Below are 21,182 nucleotides of genomic sequence, written 5' to 3'. Positions count from 1 at the left end.
AGAAAACTAATTGCCTATTTTTTTGAAAAAAATGTCTTTTGACCAAATTTTACAAAAAACAAGAAGAATTTGAACTAGTAGAGTTAGTTAAACCACTTCTCCTTAACTTCAACCTGCCAATAAAATAGTGGTTTAGATTGTCTCTGTGTAGTTCAATCTGCATAAAAAATGTGTTATTTTTTTCTTCATTCAGTTATTTTCTTTCAATGTTATTTATTATAGGTTTACACTATGCCACAAAGTGTGGTAAATATTACCTGAAATAAGTATGGCTGACACCAAACCACACAGGATGGTAAATATTACCTGAAAGAAGTATGGCTGTCACCCAACCACATAGTGTGGTAAATATTACCTGAAAGAAGTATGGCTGTCACCCAACCACAAAGTGTGGTAAATATTACCTGAAAGAAGTATGGCTGACACCCCACCACACAGAATGGTAAATATTACCTGAAAGAAGAAGTATGGCTGACACCCCACCACACAGTGTGGTAAATATTACCTGAAAGGAGAAGTATGGCTGACACCCCACCACACAGTGTGGTAAATATTACCTGAAAGAAGAAGTATGGCTGACACCCCACCACACAGTGTGGTAAATATAGAAGTATGGCTGACACCCCACCACACAGTGTGGTAAATATTAGTGTAGATAGACAGACCTCTCCTTCTGACAGAGGTACACCTGATACAAAATAGATAGTTAATCAATTATATATTTAGCTGAAGTGCTCGGCGTTGCCCGTAGAACTTTAGAAAAAATAGAATTTAAATAAGATTCCTATTTTTTAACCCATGTTACCCCCGGACACCTTTGGGTTCCCACAAAAAAATTCAGCCATTTTGGTCCAGCCGTTTGGCCAGCTATAGCTGACATATATATATNGCACCTTTGGGTTCCCTCAAAAAAATTCAGCCATTTTGGTTCTGTCGTGTGGCCTGCTATAGAATTAACATATATATATACAATAACAAATAGCTTAAAGCCCTATATTACAAAGATAAGCCCAAATGAAAAGTCACGAAAAAAATAAAAGTTTCATTTTCATTTCATTTCGGTCCAAAGCTAAAAGAATATCTTTAAAATGGTAGTACATTAAAATATAGACATCTCTGAAAGTTAGTCATCATATTTTAGAAAGCCTCGGCTTTAAAGTGTAAAGTTTTCCCTATTGCACAAAAAATGTCAAGTATTTGTTATTGACCAAAAAAATGAAGTATTTCTTTAAAAAATGAATTAAATGTTTCCCCCCTTACCTTTTAAAGTTTGATTTCTGAAAGCTTTTTCATCTTCCTCATTAGCTAAAACCTAAATTTAAATAAAATAAAATTATACTTTGTTGTTTTTAACATGGCTTTATTAATCAATAATATTATTAAAAACTCTCAAAACCTTTTTAAAATCGAATTTTAATTCTAATTCACAACGGTTTCCTTCGACAGTAAAGAAAATATTGCCTAAAAATCTGTCTTGAAACACTGAATTAAAAAACGTTTAAAACATTAAAATTGGTTAAAAATTAAATAAGTTAATGGCGAAAATTAATAGTATTTTGGTTCTTGATCAAACATTTTTCATTTTTGCTATTGAGTCTAACCACCCACCTTGTTAGAATTTTTTAATCAAGCAAAGAACATTCCCGTGGTTATACCATGTTCCATGATCAAAATTTGAGGCAAATTGTTCTGGGGTTCCTGAGTTATGATTGGATAAATAAACAGTCAAATTTTACCTGTAATGATTGAAAAAGACTGAGAGATTCAGAAAACGGTTTCTCCCCTAAAGTTCCTGGAGGAACTGTTGTCGTCTTCCTCTGGTCCTTCTCCTCATCATCCTCTTCACCCTCTTCATAGTCGTCCTCTTGGTCCTCGTCAGACATGGTGGAGTTGTCAGCACTCCTTCTTTTTCGAACTTTCTGTAATCCATCTCTCCAGTTACAAGAGGGAGTCTACAAATACAATAAGATTATGGTGTTGAAACAAAATGTTAGCAACGAATACAATTTAGTAAGCAAAGGTGTTTACCGGACAGGAACCGTGGCACATTCGTATATCACATTCTATATAGAGAGCTGGGGTTCCAGTAAACCTATATTCATCCAATTCATTTATTAATAATCATCTTAGAATTCATTTATTTTTATATTTATTCATTGATGCTCAATAATGTTGAAATTTGTTCATCAACAATAATATAATTTCAAAAGCCATAATATTATTATGTCTGCTAGAGTTTATTTAATGAAAACGGTTAACGGCTGTAAGATGTGTCTATAATGTCTCCGCAAGATGAACAGTGATGACAGACAAGTTTACTCTTTTGTAAACTGTAGTTTTCTTTTTGTTTTAAGTTCAACTGTATGTAGTCAAAACGTAAATAAACAAATTGTAAACATAGCAGACGAAACTCTTACAGGTAACAGCTTTCTCATTAGGTATCACTATACTAAATCAAAGAACTACTAAAAAAGACGATATCGAATTCGTCAATTATCAATCAATCAATTATTAAATGTTAATAATTATTTTGTTAATGAATTAGTTTCCTAAAAGTTTTCATGTTTGCGTAGATAACAGTTTCGTACATTGAGTCCTGATGTGCCCAAGTACCCTGAAACTTCGCAATCAATTTTTCGTCAACTGGACATCTAAAATAGAAATAATCAATCAATCAAGCAACAAATCGATCAAACAATCTAAAATAGAAATAATCAATCAATCAAGCAACAAATCGATCAAGCAATCTAAAATAGAAATAATCAATCAATCAATCAAGTAACAAATCGATCAAGCAATCTTAAATAGAAATAATCAATTAATCAAGCAACAAATCAATCAAGCAATTCAAAATTGACGAAAATTTTTTTTGTGATAGCACTCAATACTCAATATCTATATTATGGAATTTAATTTCTGAAGATACCATCAAATTGTTAAAACGAGGCGGGGATGTAAAACCAACTGCAGACAAATTTTTCTTTCCATTTCAAAAATTGGTTGAAACAAGCGTAAACAACTTTGTAGTTATTATTGAATTATTGCGTACTTGTTTTTAAGTAAACAAATATAGGCTCTAATTCTTGCCAGTACATGGATGTTTTTCAATGTAAAAGCATAGAAAAACTTTCCCTCCATTATAAAAGTTTCAGAAATATTCCAAAGTTATGTATGTTGTATAACACTATAAGTATTCTCTAGGCTTAAATAGATGTTTTTTTTTGTTTAAAATCAAAAAAAATAAATCCCTCCGCTAGAAAAGAAATTTTAGAAATATGTTATCGCACATTTTCGCACTAATATGTATGCTGAATAACACTAGTATGTATTCAGATCAAATTCCAGGGAATAAGAATAAAGGGAAAGGAAATGGTGCTGGTCTGGCATGAGAAGGCCAGTCGCACTGCTTTGCAGACGAGTTCGTTTTTACACAAGCACACTCTTTTGGTACAGACACACAGCATGACTACAGTCAAGGAAATTGCAGAACAATGTTGTCAATTATAATTAAGCTTGAATAACGAGTAGTTTATTGTATTAATTATATGATATTCAATTTAAGTATGAAAGTTTGGCTTATAGTGATGACTTAAATATAAGTAATATATTAAATGTATATTAAACTTATTTTTAAGTAAACAATTAACAATAAACAAATGTACTCTCCTAAACTGTACAAATACCAAGATTCTTATGTACTATACCTACAGTACACACCTTCGGTTCGGTATTACTTACACACACTTGGTACAGACCCACATTCATGACGTTTCCGCCCCCTGTCAAATTCTAATCACTTACCCATTATGATCGATAAGCTGGATCCTCTTGTTGGCTCCGTTGTGCGCCACACAATCATTGACTACCATGTCGAACCCATCCCACTGGGAGCGCATGTAGATCAGGAGGGTTACAGGGTCTCCTACATGTACAGGGCCGGATACTCGGGTACCTGTGCAGTACATAGTGTACATACGTACGTTAAATTAATTTTGTTTGTTTATGCTAAAAAATCAAATATATTCTTTCTAAATTGGAGTATTTTAGATTAAAAAGAATTCTTTATATTTTCATCTCAATAGAAATACAATATTCCAGCTTTTAATTTAAGATGCTTCACTAAAATCTAGAAAATGTTACGTCCTAAAAATTTGGCATTGCAATGTAAAGTGACTTGTGGCATTATGCACCAGTGGCAAGGAACAAAAATTGCCAGAATCTATTCTCAAGATGAAAATTGCGATATATCTTACTCATTGTAACTCAGATAAATATCTGAATTGTATTGTTGTTACTTTAGAAAGGATATGTGTAATATACTAAATCATTATGAAAATGCATGTGTTGAAACTTTATAGATAGAGAAAATTTTCTATATAAATTTTTTATAAAGATACATAAATATGCCTGAAATACGTGTAATATGTTATTAAACAGCTTTATATTATTGGGCGCTAATTTGCGTGTAAAGCCCTTCATGTTTATATAATTCAAGACGACATTTTTATAATTCAAGACGACATTTTAATAATTCAAGACGACATTTTAATAATTCAAGACGACATTTTAATAATTCAAGACGACATTTTAAAAAATTTCCGATGTTTTCCTTTATTAAAATTGAACTGCATGTATCCATTCTACCTGTTAATCCATATCCATTCCTTATCTCCATAAAACATTCTGGTGGGGTTAAAGTGAACACAACAGGATCTGCTGTATTGGTCCTAAACATGTATTTTTGTACAGTACTGTATTGGTCCTAAACATGTATTTATGTACAGCACTGTATTGGTCCTAAACAGTAGGAAGAACATTTTTACTAAACATAATCAATCAAAATACAAAAAAGTCGAAAAGCATTAGAAAAGTATATATATCCTTTCTTCTAGTATTTTTTATCCGAATTCTTATTTTTTTAAAAAATTTTTTGGTTGGTTAATCTCGATGCGCTCCAATGTAAGAACAATCTTAGGAGACGACATTTTCCGTACATTGGAGCGCTACGAAATTAACCAATCTTATTATTCAACCTTGACTAATAGTAATGTACTGGCGAAAAGTGGCGAATATCATGTCATTTGAAAAGTGGCGAATATTAAGTCATTTTAAAAAAAGTAATAAATGAATTTTTCTATAAAAAACTTACCTTGAATCCACTATGATAGAAAGTGAAGGGGTTAATTTCTACTGCAGTGAAAATACAAGGATAGATGATGGAAGAATGTGTATTTTGTCAAAATCAAACATTACGATAACCGGGTTAATACAATTTCAGAACTATACAGGGTGTTCCAAGCGGGATTATTTCGTAAACATAATTGTGTATCATAGTTGAAACATTAAACACTATAAACTGCTAGTCTTGGGATTTCCAAAATGTGGTCTACCATTTTTTCACCTTCAAAATTGACGGAGATATTAGGAAATTTGTCCAGATTCCAGTTAATTAAAAATCAACAAAACTGTTCAAATATATTTAATATCTCCGTCAATATTAAAAATATATAAAGAAAGTAGGCCACATCTTGGAAAGCTTATTAGAAGTTTAACATTTTTTTTTTATGTACTTTATGTCATTTATTAATTATCGAGTTCAAAGACGATATTCAAGTCGTCTCTCAATTCCCATGTTTATTGGGACACCCTGTAGTGGGCTACTAAACAAATGAATATAAGTGTATTGAAAGAATAAATGTAAATGTTGAGCATTAAAGGCCTTTAGCAGAAAATATTATGGAACTGCACAGTGTAAAATTACAAAATATTTTGTCAAAAAAATTAATTAAATTTGTTCAGCATTTAAATTACTAGTTTACTTTAAAAAGCTTTTTGAAAACTATTTTTTGTACAACTTAAAACATTTAAATTCTTTTCTTTTAATAAAATTCTTATTTATTGTGCATTGCGAACTAAGAACAGTACAGTGTACAGTGTACTGTTCTTAAAACAAGTGATTTAACTTCATTAGGGACTGCAGAGACGTAATTTTAAGGTCACCTCCGTTTATAGACTACCATGTATTATTCACAACGGACATCTTTAATCCTGAATCTGAGTAAAAATGGGCAAGATATAATTCATTTTTTGTATAAGTGTTTAATTCTGAAAACTTTCTATATTGTTTTTAAAGCGTAAATCTGCAACAGAGAAGCCAAAATTGAAAAATATTTGCAGGTAAAAAAATAAGAATATCTTTTCTATCCTTGATTAGAAAAGGTTTAAAGAGTACCGTTGTGATTTGGACGTGCCACTCTACTTAAATAAAGGGTCAATTGAAATTACGCTGACAATTCCTTTAATCAAAAGAACAGGTTCATTTTTAATGAAACACCAGACTTGCATTCAATAACACCCGTACACGGTACACATTTGAAAACATTGTACAAAGTTTAAGACTGTATTGTACATAAAAGTTGAACGTGTTGTACAACGGTTGATGTTAAAGAGGAGGGCTAGGTCGGGATTCATCTATCTCCAGTTCGATCTCTCGGCTGAAATGCGCCAAGCGGTAGGATTAGAAATCCACAATTAGAATTAGTCATATAAATCAGAAAGATAGAGAAAGAAGGCGATATTTAAAATCATGAAATATAGAGAAAGAAGACGACTTTAGAAATAAAACAGAGATATAAAATAATCAAGTATAGAGACAGAATATTCAAGAAAATGAAAAATATAAGAAAGATACTTCTTATTAAAGTTATAGATACTTACTCAACCTCCAGGAATGGAAAAGTGACAGTTTTCCAAAAATCGTATCCGTATTCACATGTTACCTAAATATCATATATTGTCAACACTTTTGTAAATATTAAAGGGAACACATATACGATTGTCTTGTTATAATATAAATAGATAAAACTTACTTTAAAATGTTCATCCCACTCCTCTTCAATCATTGGGTTATACTGTATTGTAACTGTGTTCCACATAAAGTTTTTCTGAAAATAAAAATATTCAGTTTTAATGTTAAAAAAGTTTATTTTGTACATACCGTTGTTTGTTTATTGGCCACGTCTCTCTTATGATGATCTGAGCCACCCAGTGTTCCGCATCTAACAAAAATTAATGTTAAATTTTTATTTTCAACTTTAAAATTATAATTTAGAAAAGTTCTACCTGTTCAGTTGTATATAGAACTCGTACACATTAGATCCCGTACCATTGATGTACATACAATCATTGTCATGGGTGTAACCTTAACATTTACGGTGAACGATTATTTTTTATTTAATTTGAAATTATGAAATCGCTTTTTTTTAAATTGCGGGTTCACTACACAGGTGATTTGCGCATTTCTACTAAAGGGACTTATCAGAATCAAATTATTTTGAACCTAGAAAAACTACAATATCTTCCATTTTATTGTTTAGGTCAAGATTAAAATCGTTTTAAATCGGCCATTGTCATTGGATGGAGTGTCATTCAGCTTAATTTAATCTTAATATCCCTTTAAAAATTGGGTTTTAATACTTTTTGATTTATATTTTAATCTTGTAAATTCAAATTAAAATAAATGATTTATCATACAACTTATTTTTATAAAATTCTCCAACTAAATCCGCGAAATCAGCAAAATTCTTTATAGCCAAAAAACGCACAAATTATTTAAAAAAATAANAGAATACTGGAGGGGAGGTAAATTTCACATCGGATGATTTTACTTTTCACATTTTTAAAAAATTTACATATCACAAGCTTGTGATATAATTATTTTCCGATTACAAATATTTATATTGTAATTATATTTAATTATAGGGCAAGTACATTAGATATTCTAACACCTAATACCGATCATTATTATTTGTTTTTATTTTGTTAGCACTATATTTAATCCTAACCTGTAGAAGCTGATTTAAATACGTTCCAAGAACTTGGTTCGTTATAAAAACTGTTAAGGTTTTTATAAATTAAAAAGTTTGAAATGTTTTGTAAATTAAAAATGTTTATTCTAAAAGTTTGTTTCCGAAACATATGACAATTTTAGATTAAAAAATTTTGAATTGAACGCCTTATTAAATCTTGAGAATATAATTTTAAGTAGAACAAGCCACTGCGTCTCAAATTTAAGCCGCGCGGCTCAAATTCTTCAAATTCAGCCTCAGAACACTTGTTTTTGGTGTTTATTTTTGTTTATATTTTAGTACAGTTTTGAAATGTTGAAACGTTCAAAAAGGAGTTGAGTCTTTGCCACAAACTCTAATTTTCTCATCCCTATACTTTTGCATCCTAAAGTTGTAGACCTTAGATATGTCAAACTATGAGGTATGTTAAATACAATAATCTAAGATTCAAAGGTTTACCCCATCAGGTTGCAAGATTTAGGGATTCGAAATTTTGAGTTTGTGGCAAGGGCTCAATTCCTTTACAGTATTTTGGTACTTTTTAAAAGTATGAAAACTTTTAAAATTATAGAAAAACTAGTTCAACCGAGGCTTCACAATGTTGCCAAGGGGGGGGACCAAAAATTGTGCCCCCCCCTAAACAAAAGCCCTAGTACGCCCCTGTACATATATCGTCCTCATAGATATAAAATAATTCTTGTATATCTATGATCGTCCTATACTGCTTTATTTGCTATCTTTTACTTTTTTGTTTGGCCATTTATTAAAATTGTATTTATCCAATAGATAATCAAGTACAATAGGTGGCAATAGAGAAATGAACCAATCATACACGAAGTCACAAGTGTCAAATATAACAAGGAAAACGAAATTTTCTCACATTAGTTGACATGTTTTCCAAGATTAAATAAAAAAGTGTTAAGAAAGAAACTAAAGAACACATAAAATTACACTTATTTCACTGTCAGATAAGCACTTTAATTTATTCTAAAATTATCACTATTATTAATAATTTTGTCGGACACAAAAACTGAATTGACACTTGTGACATCAGAATACAGCTGTACTGAGAGTGTACACATTTTACGTTGCCATCTATTAATACTAGAATCTAGTTGGTATGGATAAATTCTTTAACGCTATTTTTAGACAATAATTAAAAAAAGTACTTTGCTGATAATAACATATAGTCCTATACTTATAGAATAAACATATTGTCCTATACCTGGCCTACAGAATTATATCTGTTGTCCTATAACTGTAGAATACTTTGTCCTATACCTGCAGAGCACTTTGTTCCATACCTCCAGAGTACTTTGTCTGATACCTGCAGAATACTTTGTCCTATACCTGTAGAGTACTTTGTTTTATACCTGCAGAATATGGTGTCCTTTACCTGCTGAATACTTTGTCCTATACCTGCAGAATATGGTGTCCTTTACCTGCTGAATACTTTGTCCTATACCTGCAGAATATGTTGTCCTTTACCTGCTGAATACTTTGTCCTATTCCTGTAGAGTACTTTGTACTATACCTGCAGAAAACTTTGTCCTTATACTTGCAGAATATGTTGTCCTATACTGGAGAGTACTTTGTCCTATACCTAAAGAATACTTTGTCCTATACCTGCATAATAATTTGTCCTATACCTTCATAGTAATTTGTCCTATACCTTCAGAATACTTTGTCCCATACCTGTAGAGTAATTTGTCCTATACCTGCAGAATACTTTGTCCTATACCTGCAGAATACTTTGTCCTACATCTGCAGAATAATTTGTCCTATACCTGCAGAATACTTTGTCCTATACCTGTAGAGTAATTTGTCCTATACCTGCAGAATACTTTGTCCTATACCTGCAGAATAATTTGTCCTATAACTGCAGAATAATTTGTCCTATAACTGCAGAATACTTTGTCCTATAACTGCAGAATAATTTGTCCTATAACTGCAGAATAATTTGTCCTATAACTGCAGAATACTTTGTCCTATAACTGCAGAATAATTTGTCCTATAACTGCAGAATACTTTGTCCTGTCCTATACCTGCAGAATAATTTGCCCTATACCTGCAGAATAAATGAGTCCAGCAAAAGAATCATTGAAAGCAACTCTTAGCTTCATAAAATCATCTCTGCATTCGGCTTCAATGTCTGAAAAGTAAAATTTAATCTATTTTTTAAAGATTGTTTGAGCTAAAATCTGAGTAATTGCAGTTATTTTTGGCTTTACAGTCTAGGAACTGATTTATCGTCTGAAACTTTAACTTTCTAATTCTAACATCTTTACGATCTGATGGTGAAAGCTTTTGATTTTTGAAATTTTCCTATTTTGTCTATTGCAGAATTAAAAGTTGCAAATATCAAAGGTGATATCAGATTTCAAAGATGTAAAGATACAACAATTAAAATGAATTTAAGAAGAATAATAACTACTCATCATATTTTTAACAGCGTAAAAGAACTGAGTTTTAGCCACAAATTCTGATTTTCAAATCGCTATATCTTTGCAACCTAGTGGTGTAAACCTTTGATATTTCAAGCTATCATTATTTGATCTAAAATAATTCATAGTTCTCCGACATTGAAATGCAAAGATATAGGGATAAGAAAATCAGAGTTTGTGGCTAAAACTCAGTTCCTTTAAAGTAAGCTTAGCGTATTCGATATTATTCTTGACTATTTAAAAATAAAATAAAATTTTTATTTGTTTTTCGAAAAATTCATATACTTACGACTAACTCTGGGCATGACCCTGTTGGCGGGGGGGAAATATCCAAAGGATGGTTTTCCTCCCTTCTTGACTTTATACGTGGTCGGTGGGTAGGGAGACGGACTGGAGTAGGGAGTAGGAACTCCATACGGGGTAGGAGTAGGATAGGTATTGTCGAAATTAAGAGACGCCTACAAATAAAAATACTTTTTAAATTAGAAACATAAAATATTTTATGAGAAAACTGCGACAAACGTTTGAATAAACAATCATACAAAATATCTGCTCTGAAACTATTCTTATAAACATAGATTAATAACAATACAGATAGATAACTAGATGTCGTCTTTTCAAGTTTTAGGGTTTTTTAGTTCACATTAATCCTAAGTCAGAGGCCCAAAGGAGTAACGCGGATGCTTTCTTGAAAAGTCGACATCTAGTGTTCTATCTGTATTGTTATTAATCTATGTTTTTAATTATAAAATGACTCTCTAAGTGTTTTGTAATTTTTAACTAATTTGTTTCTAAAAAAATATTTTTATTAATAAATAAATTGTTACAATTATAACTCTCAAATCAAAGACGACAACAATACCACAACTTTTTGATTACCACTGTAGTTAACTAGGTAAATAAGGTATATTTTCTTTTATGAGAATAACATGCATAAAGGCTTATCAGTGCTAAGGCATGCAAACTGAACAATTAGCAAAATTTAAAAGGAATTGAGTTTTTGGCACAAACTCAAATTTTCTAATCCCTATATCTTTGCAACCTGATTATATAAAACTTTGATATTTCAAACTTAGATTATTTAATCTAACAGAATTCACAGTTTGAAATATCTCAGGTCTACAACATTGGGTAGCATAGATAAAGGTATGAGAAAATCAGAGGCAGTGGCAAAGACTTCTTTCCCAATGTTTAAAGTGGACTGCTTTGTGTTCATCTAACCTACTTTAAAGTGAACTGCTTTGTGTTCATCTAACCTACTTTAAAGTGAACTGCTTTGTGTTCATCTAACCTACTTTAAAGTGTATATTTATAATTTAAAAGCATGCAAAATATAATTATTGTTGTATATTTGGTATAATAATTTATCTATCCAATTTGTTATTAATTTATATTTTTTGTATTTCAATGGTTTTCTGAAATATCAGAAATGGCCGCTTAAATAAAACAAATGTTAAAAATAAATGCATAACATCTTTTTTTATTTTAATTATATTATAAAACTGGGATTATAAAACTAGGAAGACCATTTCAATTTATAAAAGACAAATCTTTAAAGATGTTCTCAGAGAATTATGGTATATAAATATATTATGAGGATGACATTGAGAATAAGATGAGAAAAGGATTTGACTAACATCTGCCAAATTAGCCACATTTTTCAACGCTAACACCATTCGTATAAAGAACAACTAAATCCAAATTAGTTCAAGTTTTATTAAAATACATTTTAAAAATCGTTTTGTTGAGCCGTCTGTCAATGCATATTTTAAATTCACGCTTCTTTTGCATTTCTGCATCCAGAAGGAGGGGGGGGGGGAATTACTTAGTCAATACATGTCACATTTCTGCATCAAGAAGGGGGGGGGGAATTACTTAGTCAATACATGTCACATTTCTGCATCAAGAAGGGGGGGGGGAATTACTTAGTCAATACATGTCACATTTCTGCATCAAGAAGGGGGGGGGGAATTACTTAGTCAATACATGTCACATTTCTGCATCAAGAAGGGGGGGGGGGGGATTACTTAGTCAGTACATGTCACATTTCTGCATCAAGAAGGGGAAGGGGGAGGTATATAGTCAGTACAAGTCACATTTCGTAGAGTTGAAAGATCTAATATTGACGATGTAGTAAGTAAGTAATCGTTTATTTATGAAAAATAACAAAACATACAAAATTAAGTGATTTATTAGTCATATTTACGCATTCATGACAGAAGACCATTAATATTACCATCAAAGTAAGAAAAATTTCACTTGGTTTAAGAGTTGGAACTTTTTTCGCCCAAACATGAAAAAGCATAATATCATAAAAGTCTAAAAAAATGTATACAGGGTGAGTAAAAAAAGTGATTATCGATGTTTTAGACAAAATTTTCAAAATTTTTATTTTGTTCGGATTTTAGGCATAAAAAGATAAAATAAGATAAAAAATATAAAATATTTTGGAACATTGAAAAAAAAATCTGAAATACCAAATTAAAAAAGACAATTGGTTGAAAAATTGTCGGAAAAAATCTGTTGTTTGTAAACAATTTTTCTAAAATATTTTATTTTCAAAAAACAAATTTGGTTTCGCGATTTTTTTTTCAACGCTCAAAAAATATTTTATCACATTTTGTTTTATTTTGCCTGAAATCCAAACAAATGTAAATTTTGTAAATTTTGTTTAAAAACTTTGATAATCCTGTTTTTGGGACTTTTTTGTACATATTCAATTTTACAGGTAGAATAAAATGGTAAATTATAAGACCTGGATAAAACAACTGGTTGACGACTTGAAGAAAAGTTCTCATGTAAATATATAATTATGCATGCTTAGCATAAACTTCTTTTCACAGGAATATCTGGTTCGAGCACATTAGTGATCCGACGCATTAATCACGCACACCGTCTCATCAATTAGAAGGCGAAAACAATGCGTGAAAATGCGTACAAAATTAGATGTAATTGCGTAAACCACAGGTTTGACGAGTGATTGTCAACATTATATCTATGTTCAAGGTCAAAAAAGTTAAAGATGAAATGTCTTTTGAGAGACGATATTAAATAAATAAATAGATAGATGAACTCAAGAGAATTTGAGAGACGATATTAAATAAATAAATAGATAGATGAACTCAAGAAGAATTTGAGAGACGATATTAAATAAATAAATAGATAGATGAACTCAAGAAGAATTTGAGAGACGATATTAAATAGATAAATAGATAGATGAACTCAAGAAGAATTTGAGAGACGATATTAAATAGATAAATAGATAGATGAACTCAAGAAGAATTGGAGAGACGATATTAAATAAATAAATATATAAATATAATAAAGAAAAAATGAGAATGGAATATGCATATATAAATATGTAAAATATGAGAAATTTATTTAAAAATTATACCAATTATTTATTCATTTATTAAATGATTTAGAATCAAATGAATTTATGCTAAAATAGTTTAATTAAGGCACACACTTCCAGTAAAATTTGATTAGTAAACCGATTTATTATAAGCTTTTAAAACTGATTTTATTAAACCTAACAACTTGTCTTGTGCCCTAAGAGAAAATATATCCGTGTATATGTGTTCCCCTCCACTGAATTATATTCTAATCTGTAAAATTGGCAAAAAAATTACCCCCGCTCTTTTCGGAGCTGAATATTCATCAAAGTCAGATTTTTCAAATAGTTGTTGTGATGATTGAAGACCCAACCATGACCAGTTTGCTCCAGTATCTCTGCGCTGATATTCCTGGTATCAGAGCAATATAAAGATTACATGCACTCCAAACCAACGGGTTGAAATCTGACCATGCAAAATTTTTGGGCAAATTTTTGTTCCTATCAGGCAAAAAACTAGCATATGGTACTTGCTTTACACAGACAAAAAAAATTCTTAACATTACGAAACATGTAAAAAAATGTATCAATGAAAATGAAAAGCTACAATTAAGGATTTAAAGAAAGGTGTGTTGATCAAATTTTTAAACATCTCAAAATGTGTTTTTTTAAGCACAAAACTTTTTCAGGATGTTTTTTTTACGAATTTATACGTCAAAGGTAAATCAAATCTATATAAATCCAGCACAGTGTACAGTGTACAGTGTAAAGTGTACAGTGCACAGTGTACAGTGTACAGTGTACAGTGAACAGTATGCATTGAAAAAAGTAGTAAATAATACAACACCTGTTGTGGAGGTTCTATGTAACGTAGTGCTTTGTCACTTGATGAGTCTTCTGCTTGACGTACTGTACTACCGGGCTGTACTGTACTGCCTAGGTTAAGTGCTCCTGATGACCCAGGTGTACTCACACTAACAGTTCTACAGAGGAAAATATGAACTCTATAATCAGAATACATGGCTGACTGGGCCATCCATTAAAACAGATTTTTAAAAATTCTTCAAATAATTGTTTAACTATGTAAAATTAATATAATACAAAGTAAGTGTGTATTCACTTCAATGGTTTTATTCTCTAAAAAGTTTGCTTTATTGTATAATGTATACGTGTTGAGAAGATACAAGTTTCAACATACAGGGTGTCCCATATTATATTAGATTCTTTATAGCTCTGAATTGCGATTTTTGGGACTAATCGGAAATCTTTTTTAAAACAATGAATCGTTTAAAAAAATCTAGTAAAAAATTGTTATGTAGAAAATAATAGGGTTTCGAATTGTTATGTGCGTATTTCGACGTTAAAGCTTAGAATTAATCCAATATTATATGGGACGCTTTGTTGCATAATCTTGCGCTTAGGTTATCAAACATTTACATGTGTCAATTCGTAAACATTTTGCCGAGTAAAGAAAAGTTTTTAATTTTTTCAGAAAAATCTAAAGAATGAAATCTACTTAAAACCTGGTTCCAGTTTTCGGTCTGATGTATTTTACAAGATTATATACAGGGTGTCCCAATAAACATGGGAATTCAGTGACGAATTCGATATCGTCTTTTTAAATAATTCTTTGATTTAGTATAGTGATACCTACTGAGAAAGCTGTAATTTGTAAGAGTTTCGTATTTTGTTTGTTTATGTTTTGACTGCATAAGGGTGTACTTAGTAAAACAAGAAAATTGCAGCATACAAACTTGTCCGTCTTCACTGTTCATCTTGCAGAGACATTATAGATACATCTTTACAGTCTTTTACCTTTTCATAAAATAAATTCTAGCAGACATAATAATATTATGGCTTTTGAAATTAGGTATTACAATGCTAATTCATAACAAAGACGATATCCAATTCGTCACTGAATTCCCATGTTTTTAGACACCCTGTACTTTCATATGCTGAGTTGAAGATCATAACATTTTGCAATAGAATTCAGAATAAATTAAGAATAAGAAGAATTAGTTCATTGTTTGCCTGGGTGATGTAAGCCTAGAATCATGGTAGGGTATAGGAGGGTACGGAGGCGCTAGGCCCTTGGCTTGTGGAGTATATGCCGGGGGTAGGCCTAGGCTCTGGGTAGGGTAGGCAGATTCTAGCTTCGGCTTAGGGCTTGGGTATTCATCTCGATATATTACCTTTTACGTTCAAAATTTGTTTATTTATTTAAAAATATGCAGTTTCTAAATTGTCTCATATCAAATTTTCCAGTAAAATAGACGGTTAACTAAAATCAAACTGCTAACAATCGATCAGACCAATTTTATAAGGAGCTGTGACCGGCCCTCCATTTATAGAACTGTAATCTCCGCTTCATTTCAAGTATTAGACCGACTTTTAAGCATCTACAGCGTTCTGTACAGTACACATAAGGCAAAACAGAACATATACCATACGAATCGGTAACCGCCAAAAAAGTTCTCTGAAAAAAAAGTTTTCGGAAATAAAATACTAAACTCTGGCACAAAAAAGTCCTGTGAAAAAAAGTCATTTGAAATAGAAAATCTCTGGAAATAAAGTCTTACCATTTTGAGACTTTATTTTCTAGAATTTTTTCTGGTTCCAGTATGATTTTAAACAAAAAGTCTCCGGAAAAAAAATGGAAACAAAAGATGTTTACAACTATGGAAAAAAGGGAAAAGGCAAAGAAGAAAAGTCAGTTTTATGAAAACGTCTCAGACTTGACCCCATTTTCCCAAGACTTTTTTTTCTTCCTGTGATCTTATTTCCTGAGACTTTATTTGCAGCCCTCAGGACTTTTTTCCAGTGACATTTTGTCCTAGGACTTCAGAAATTTGAGGCTTTTTTACCCAATTTTTTATTTCAAGTTTTTTTTCTAGAAACCTTTTTTCCACGTACTTTCTTACAAAGACTTTGGAATTAATGTGATTTAGTTGCATATTCTATTCACAACGTTGTCCATAATGGAGTGACCAAAGACTGAATAAGATATTGATCTTTGTAACTTTGAAAATTGATTATTTTCAATTTCAGGTTTTCTATATTTGTCACTTGCGGATTTCTGCTACAGAAACATTGGAAGATCTAAACACATGACTAGGGTTTTCAGCGAATGAAACGTTTCGCGGAAAAATGCGAAAATTCTCGTTCGTATTTCGCAAACTTACAACGAAATTTCGGAAAATGCAAAATTAAAAGTTGAACTTGAAAATTAAAATGATTTTCCACACAGATTGCTACCATTCATGTAGGGTTTTTCAATCTCTTTCGATTTATCTTAACCTATTCTTGTCTTTGCTTGGATGACTTGGATGCTTTAAGGGAATTCCTTAACCTTTCTTGTCAAGATAAAAACAAAAAACGAGAAAAGATTAAATCAAAAACAAAGAAAATTTTTCCTTAGGTGTCACAGGCGGGAGAACTGGTTCTTGTAAATACTGAGCGTAGGGAGGTCCAGGAATATCAGAATTATCCTGCAAACCAAACCAAATATTTATTCACAATAAACCAAACCAAATATTTATTCTCAGTAAACCAAACCAAATATTTATTTACAATAAACCAAACCAAATATTTATTCACAATAAACCAAACCAAATATTTATTTTTAATAAACCAAACCAAATATTTATTCACAATAAACCAAACCAAATATTTATTTTTAATGACCCAACCCAAATATATATTTTTAATAAACCAAACCGAATATTTATTCTCAGTAAACCAAACCAAATATTATTCTTAATAAACCAAACAAAATATTTATTCACAATAAACCAAACCAATTTTTTTTTAATAAACCAAACCAAATATTCATTCACAATAAACCAAACCAAATATTTATTCTTAATAAACCAAACCAAATATTTATTCACAATAAACCAAACCAAATATTTATTCTTAATAAACCAAACCAAATATTTATTCTCAAAAAACCAAACCAAATATTTATTCTCAATAAACCAAACCAAATATTCATCCTCAATAAACCAAACAAAATATTTTGTTCTCAATAAACCATACAAAATATTTATTTTCAATAAACCAAACCAAATATTTATTCTCAATAAGCCAAACTAAATATTTATTCTCAATAAAAGAATACGGGATAAAAAAAAAACTCGTCTAAGTGCACTCAGAAAGAATTTGATGAATGAGGCTTATCTACAGATTCGTAAAAAAGACAAAGATACAAAACATTCTGAATTGAGTTTTTAATTAGGCTTGTTCAAAATATCTTGGAATTTGATCGTTTAAAAATTCTGATTTCTAAGTATCTACTTCCTATATCTTTGCAACATTATATTAGAAAATTAGAGTTAGAGTCGAGTGATGAATTCCTCAATGTATATCAAGCAATTAGTTTTTTACCATGAATTTTTTTTTAATTATTCTAGATTATTTATAATGTTAGTAAAGTGAGTATGAATCTAAAAGTGTGCTCAGTTGGTTTAAATTTCCTCAGCAGTAAAATGTGAATCATGATGGACCAATGTTGGGATCCCGTTCACAACCTTGTACAACCAAAGCAATGTTCGCAATGTTGAGAAAATCGCCAAAAGTAGTTGATATAAATGTTATTAAGGAAAAAGATGAAAAATATTATTTTTTTAATGCCTACGTACCGAACCTATATTGTTTTTCTTTTTTCTCCAGTATTAATTTTGTAAGGGGGGGGGGTAATGGTCTGAGCCCCTTCCTATCCCCCCCCCCCCATTAATTTATTATATTAATTGAAATTTTTTAAAATTGCTTTTTTCCTTTTCGATCTGTGATGAGGGAATGAAGTTAAGGTTTGGTTTGGAGCCAGGTATTTGGTTTAGAAACTCCAGGTTTGGTTTGGATCCCGGGATCTGGTTCAGAAACTCCAGGGGTACTGGATACACCCTGGGGGTTGTACTGATAGAGTCTGGTGGAGCACGGGGGTCGTATACCTTCAACCAATTCATTAAAGTCAACAAAAGTTAAAGTCCCCAAGAAGCTAGTCACAAAATCCGAACATGATGGATGATGCACAAACAGCAGGAAGAAAGTGGAAATGTCAAATAGTTGCAGCTGCTATCATTTTATTATTCCTAGAATTTTGCTAAAATTAAAACTTAAAAGATAAATATGATTGAAAAATCATAAATAAGATTAGTTCGTAATTGTTTGGGTGAGCCAAGATGATGAATGTTAAAAGAAACATACTTTGTAACTTTGGAAGCTTGTTTTTAAAACTTTGAATAACTTGTTAAACCCAAAAAGAAATATTTAATTGTTTCAAAATTTTTTTCTGATGATCCTTTGTTTAAAAAGCACTAAAACCATTGTTAAAATTCGGCATTTTCATTTATCAGCTATCAGGGAACATTCAATCTCACATGCACATTGTATATCACAAAAAATGTGTAGCGAAAACATATAGTTTTTGAAATAGAATGTCTGATACAATTAATCCAATGTGCTTTAATAAGATACTTCCTTGATGCATGTGATTAAATTTTAAAAATATAAAATCCCACTTTACGAACCGTGGTCACAGCATAAAATACACCTTTGCGTGTATGTTTTTTGCAGTCTGTAGAACATTAATAATTTCAAGTTAGTTACGAAATACAAGGTTACAGTTAACAGTTTCAATCAATGAATAATGAAGGTTTCCTTGTAAGTTGAATCCCCACTTCTCCTGTTAGTTTCCTGGTGCACCACATCTACACTCGGACCTTTACGCCTAGGCCGGGGTTTATTAGGTCTATGAGGAGGTTTCTTGTAGGATACCTGCATATTCTCATATCTGGACTCAGCTACGTTCTGATCGGACTCCGCCTCAAGGCTGCTGGGAGGCTCCAGGGCAGGGATGGAGTCAGGTTTTACCATGACAGGCTTGGGGGCGGACATTAACTCCGGCTCCGAAGCTCGGCGGGTGACATAATGCTACATGAGGTTGGTTAGTTTTACTAGTAAAGGGAGTGTCTGGCTAGACATGGTAGTATAGCTGAGAATACAGCTATAGAGAGACATTTTTCAGGATTCATTTGAGACATATCAGACATATTTACAGTACATATTTGTTCAGCAAAAGTGCAAATTTAATCTTTAAAATCATCCTGAATCATCCACTCTAGAGATATTATTTTGAGAATCGGTTTTTCTCAGTTCAACTACCATGTCCAGCCAGACACTCCCTTTAAAGAAGGAAAGGAGGATAAGGTTCATGTACGTTGGTTCTTTAGTTTTAAAAAGTAAATCGTTGGGAGACGAGAAGTTGTTCAAATTTTCGACGCAGTTCAAATACTTCTCGTTTTTAAACTAATTCGGGTTCTAATTTCTATTTTGACCTGATTAAAAGACATGTTTAAAAACTGAGATACGTATTCAAGGATTGCATATTTAAAATTGCGTACATGTTCCTATTCTCCCTAAATTCTTTAAAATTGTACAGCTCAAGTTTCTTTAAAAATTATCCTGACACTTAAATTGCAAATAGTTTAGTTAATGTTTATTCAAATATTCGTCGTAAAAGCAAACCTTTTTGTGTATATATATAATTACAAAACTTGTTGAAGAGGTATTCAGCATAGTAGAGGAAACTAACCGTTTTAGCGCTAAAGGAAGAGAGTTGTTTCTCTCTCTGGAAGGTTGAAATGCATGCAGAAAGACTAGTGAAGAAACTGTTTAGTGTGTACTCACCAGTTTATCATTAGGACGCTTGTCATACAGAGGAGAGAAATTAGGTATGCCAGGGACCTCAGCAGTGTAGAACACCTAGATTATTGTTATTATTAAAATTATTATTATTCTTAAAAACGGGAACGTNAAAATACAGATAGAACACAGGATGTCGTCCTTTTAAGATTTAGGAGTTTTAGTTCACAATAACCCTAAGGCAGCAGTCCAAATGAATTACGCGCATGCGGCGGTGAATTACAAGACAGAGGGAGAGCAGAAGCCTAACTCCTTTGGACCTCTGCCTCAGGGTTATTGTGAACGAAGCACACCCAAAATCTTGAAAAGACGACGTCTACTGTTCTATCTGTGTTGTTATTAATCTATTGATATAATAAATGGTTTGGCATGTTCCCTGTCTAATCAAGCCGTTTTCATTTAATCATCAAGCATAGTTTCCGTAAATATATCACTGGCTTTATCAATTGATTTATGGTTTATTTCTTTGATTAATTGATTTTTAGATTGGTCAAACGGGTTGCCAAGATACTCGCATGGTTAAAGTTTGTAAATTAGGAAAATATATTTCTAGTAAATTTAGAATACAAAATTGGTAACTAAATAGACTAAATAGACTAAAATAACTAAATAGACTAAATAGACTAAATAGACTGAATAGACTAAATGGACTAAATAGACTAAATAGACGTAATCGACGTAATAGACGTAATAGACGTAATAGACGTAATAGAATAAATAGAATAAATAGACTAAATAGACTAAATAGACTGAATAGACTAGATAGACTAAATAGACTAAATAGACTAAACAACATTTATTCTTAATAAACCAAACCAAATATTTATTCACAATAAACCAAACCAAATATTTATT

General features: G+C 31.3%; 1 protein-coding gene across 1 annotated transcript in view; it reads right to left on the bottom strand.

Moving 5' to 3' along the window:
* Window positions 1-557: 557 nt before the first annotated feature.
* The window catches only part of LOC111705427 (uncharacterized), a gene marked incomplete at its 3' end in the record, with an annotated part of 47,734 nt that continues 27,109 nt past the window's right edge, over window positions 558-21,182 (bottom strand). Inside the window, exons 3-22 of the mRNA XM_023477980.1 lie at window positions 20,313-20,387; window positions 19,284-19,556; window positions 18,401-18,574; window positions 18,101-18,154; window positions 17,039-17,113; window positions 15,657-15,817; window positions 14,473-14,608; window positions 10,581-10,749; window positions 9,916-9,999; window positions 7,123-7,201; window positions 6,998-7,058; window positions 6,870-6,944; window positions 6,718-6,779; window positions 4,645-4,727; window positions 3,802-3,952; window positions 2,553-2,651; window positions 2,029-2,095; window positions 1,737-1,952; window positions 1,261-1,312; window positions 558-688 (exon numbers count right to left, since the gene is read on the bottom strand). Of these exons, the coding sequence (XP_023333748.1) occupies window positions 558-688; window positions 1,261-1,312; window positions 1,737-1,952; window positions 2,029-2,095; window positions 2,553-2,651; window positions 3,802-3,952; window positions 4,645-4,727; window positions 6,718-6,779; window positions 6,870-6,944; window positions 6,998-7,058; window positions 7,123-7,201; window positions 9,916-9,999; window positions 10,581-10,749; window positions 14,473-14,608; window positions 15,657-15,817; window positions 17,039-17,113; window positions 18,101-18,154; window positions 18,401-18,574; window positions 19,284-19,556; window positions 20,313-20,387 (2,277 nt within the window). The remainder of the gene's footprint in view (window positions 689-1,260; window positions 1,313-1,736; window positions 1,953-2,028; window positions 2,096-2,552; window positions 2,652-3,801; window positions 3,953-4,644; window positions 4,728-6,717; window positions 6,780-6,869; window positions 6,945-6,997; window positions 7,059-7,122; window positions 7,202-9,915; window positions 10,000-10,580; window positions 10,750-14,472; window positions 14,609-15,656; window positions 15,818-17,038; window positions 17,114-18,100; window positions 18,155-18,400; window positions 18,575-19,283; window positions 19,557-20,312; window positions 20,388-21,182) is intronic.

This window comes from Eurytemora carolleeae, unplaced genomic scaffold (assembly GCF_000591075.1).
Source record: "Eurytemora carolleeae unplaced genomic scaffold, Eaff_2.0 scaffold489, whole genome shotgun sequence".
Classification (NCBI taxonomy): Eukaryota; Metazoa; Arthropoda; class Copepoda; order Calanoida; family Temoridae; genus Eurytemora; species Eurytemora carolleeae.
The sequence above is the reverse complement of the archived record's forward strand: the minus strand, read 5'-3'. Positions and strand labels throughout refer to the sequence as shown.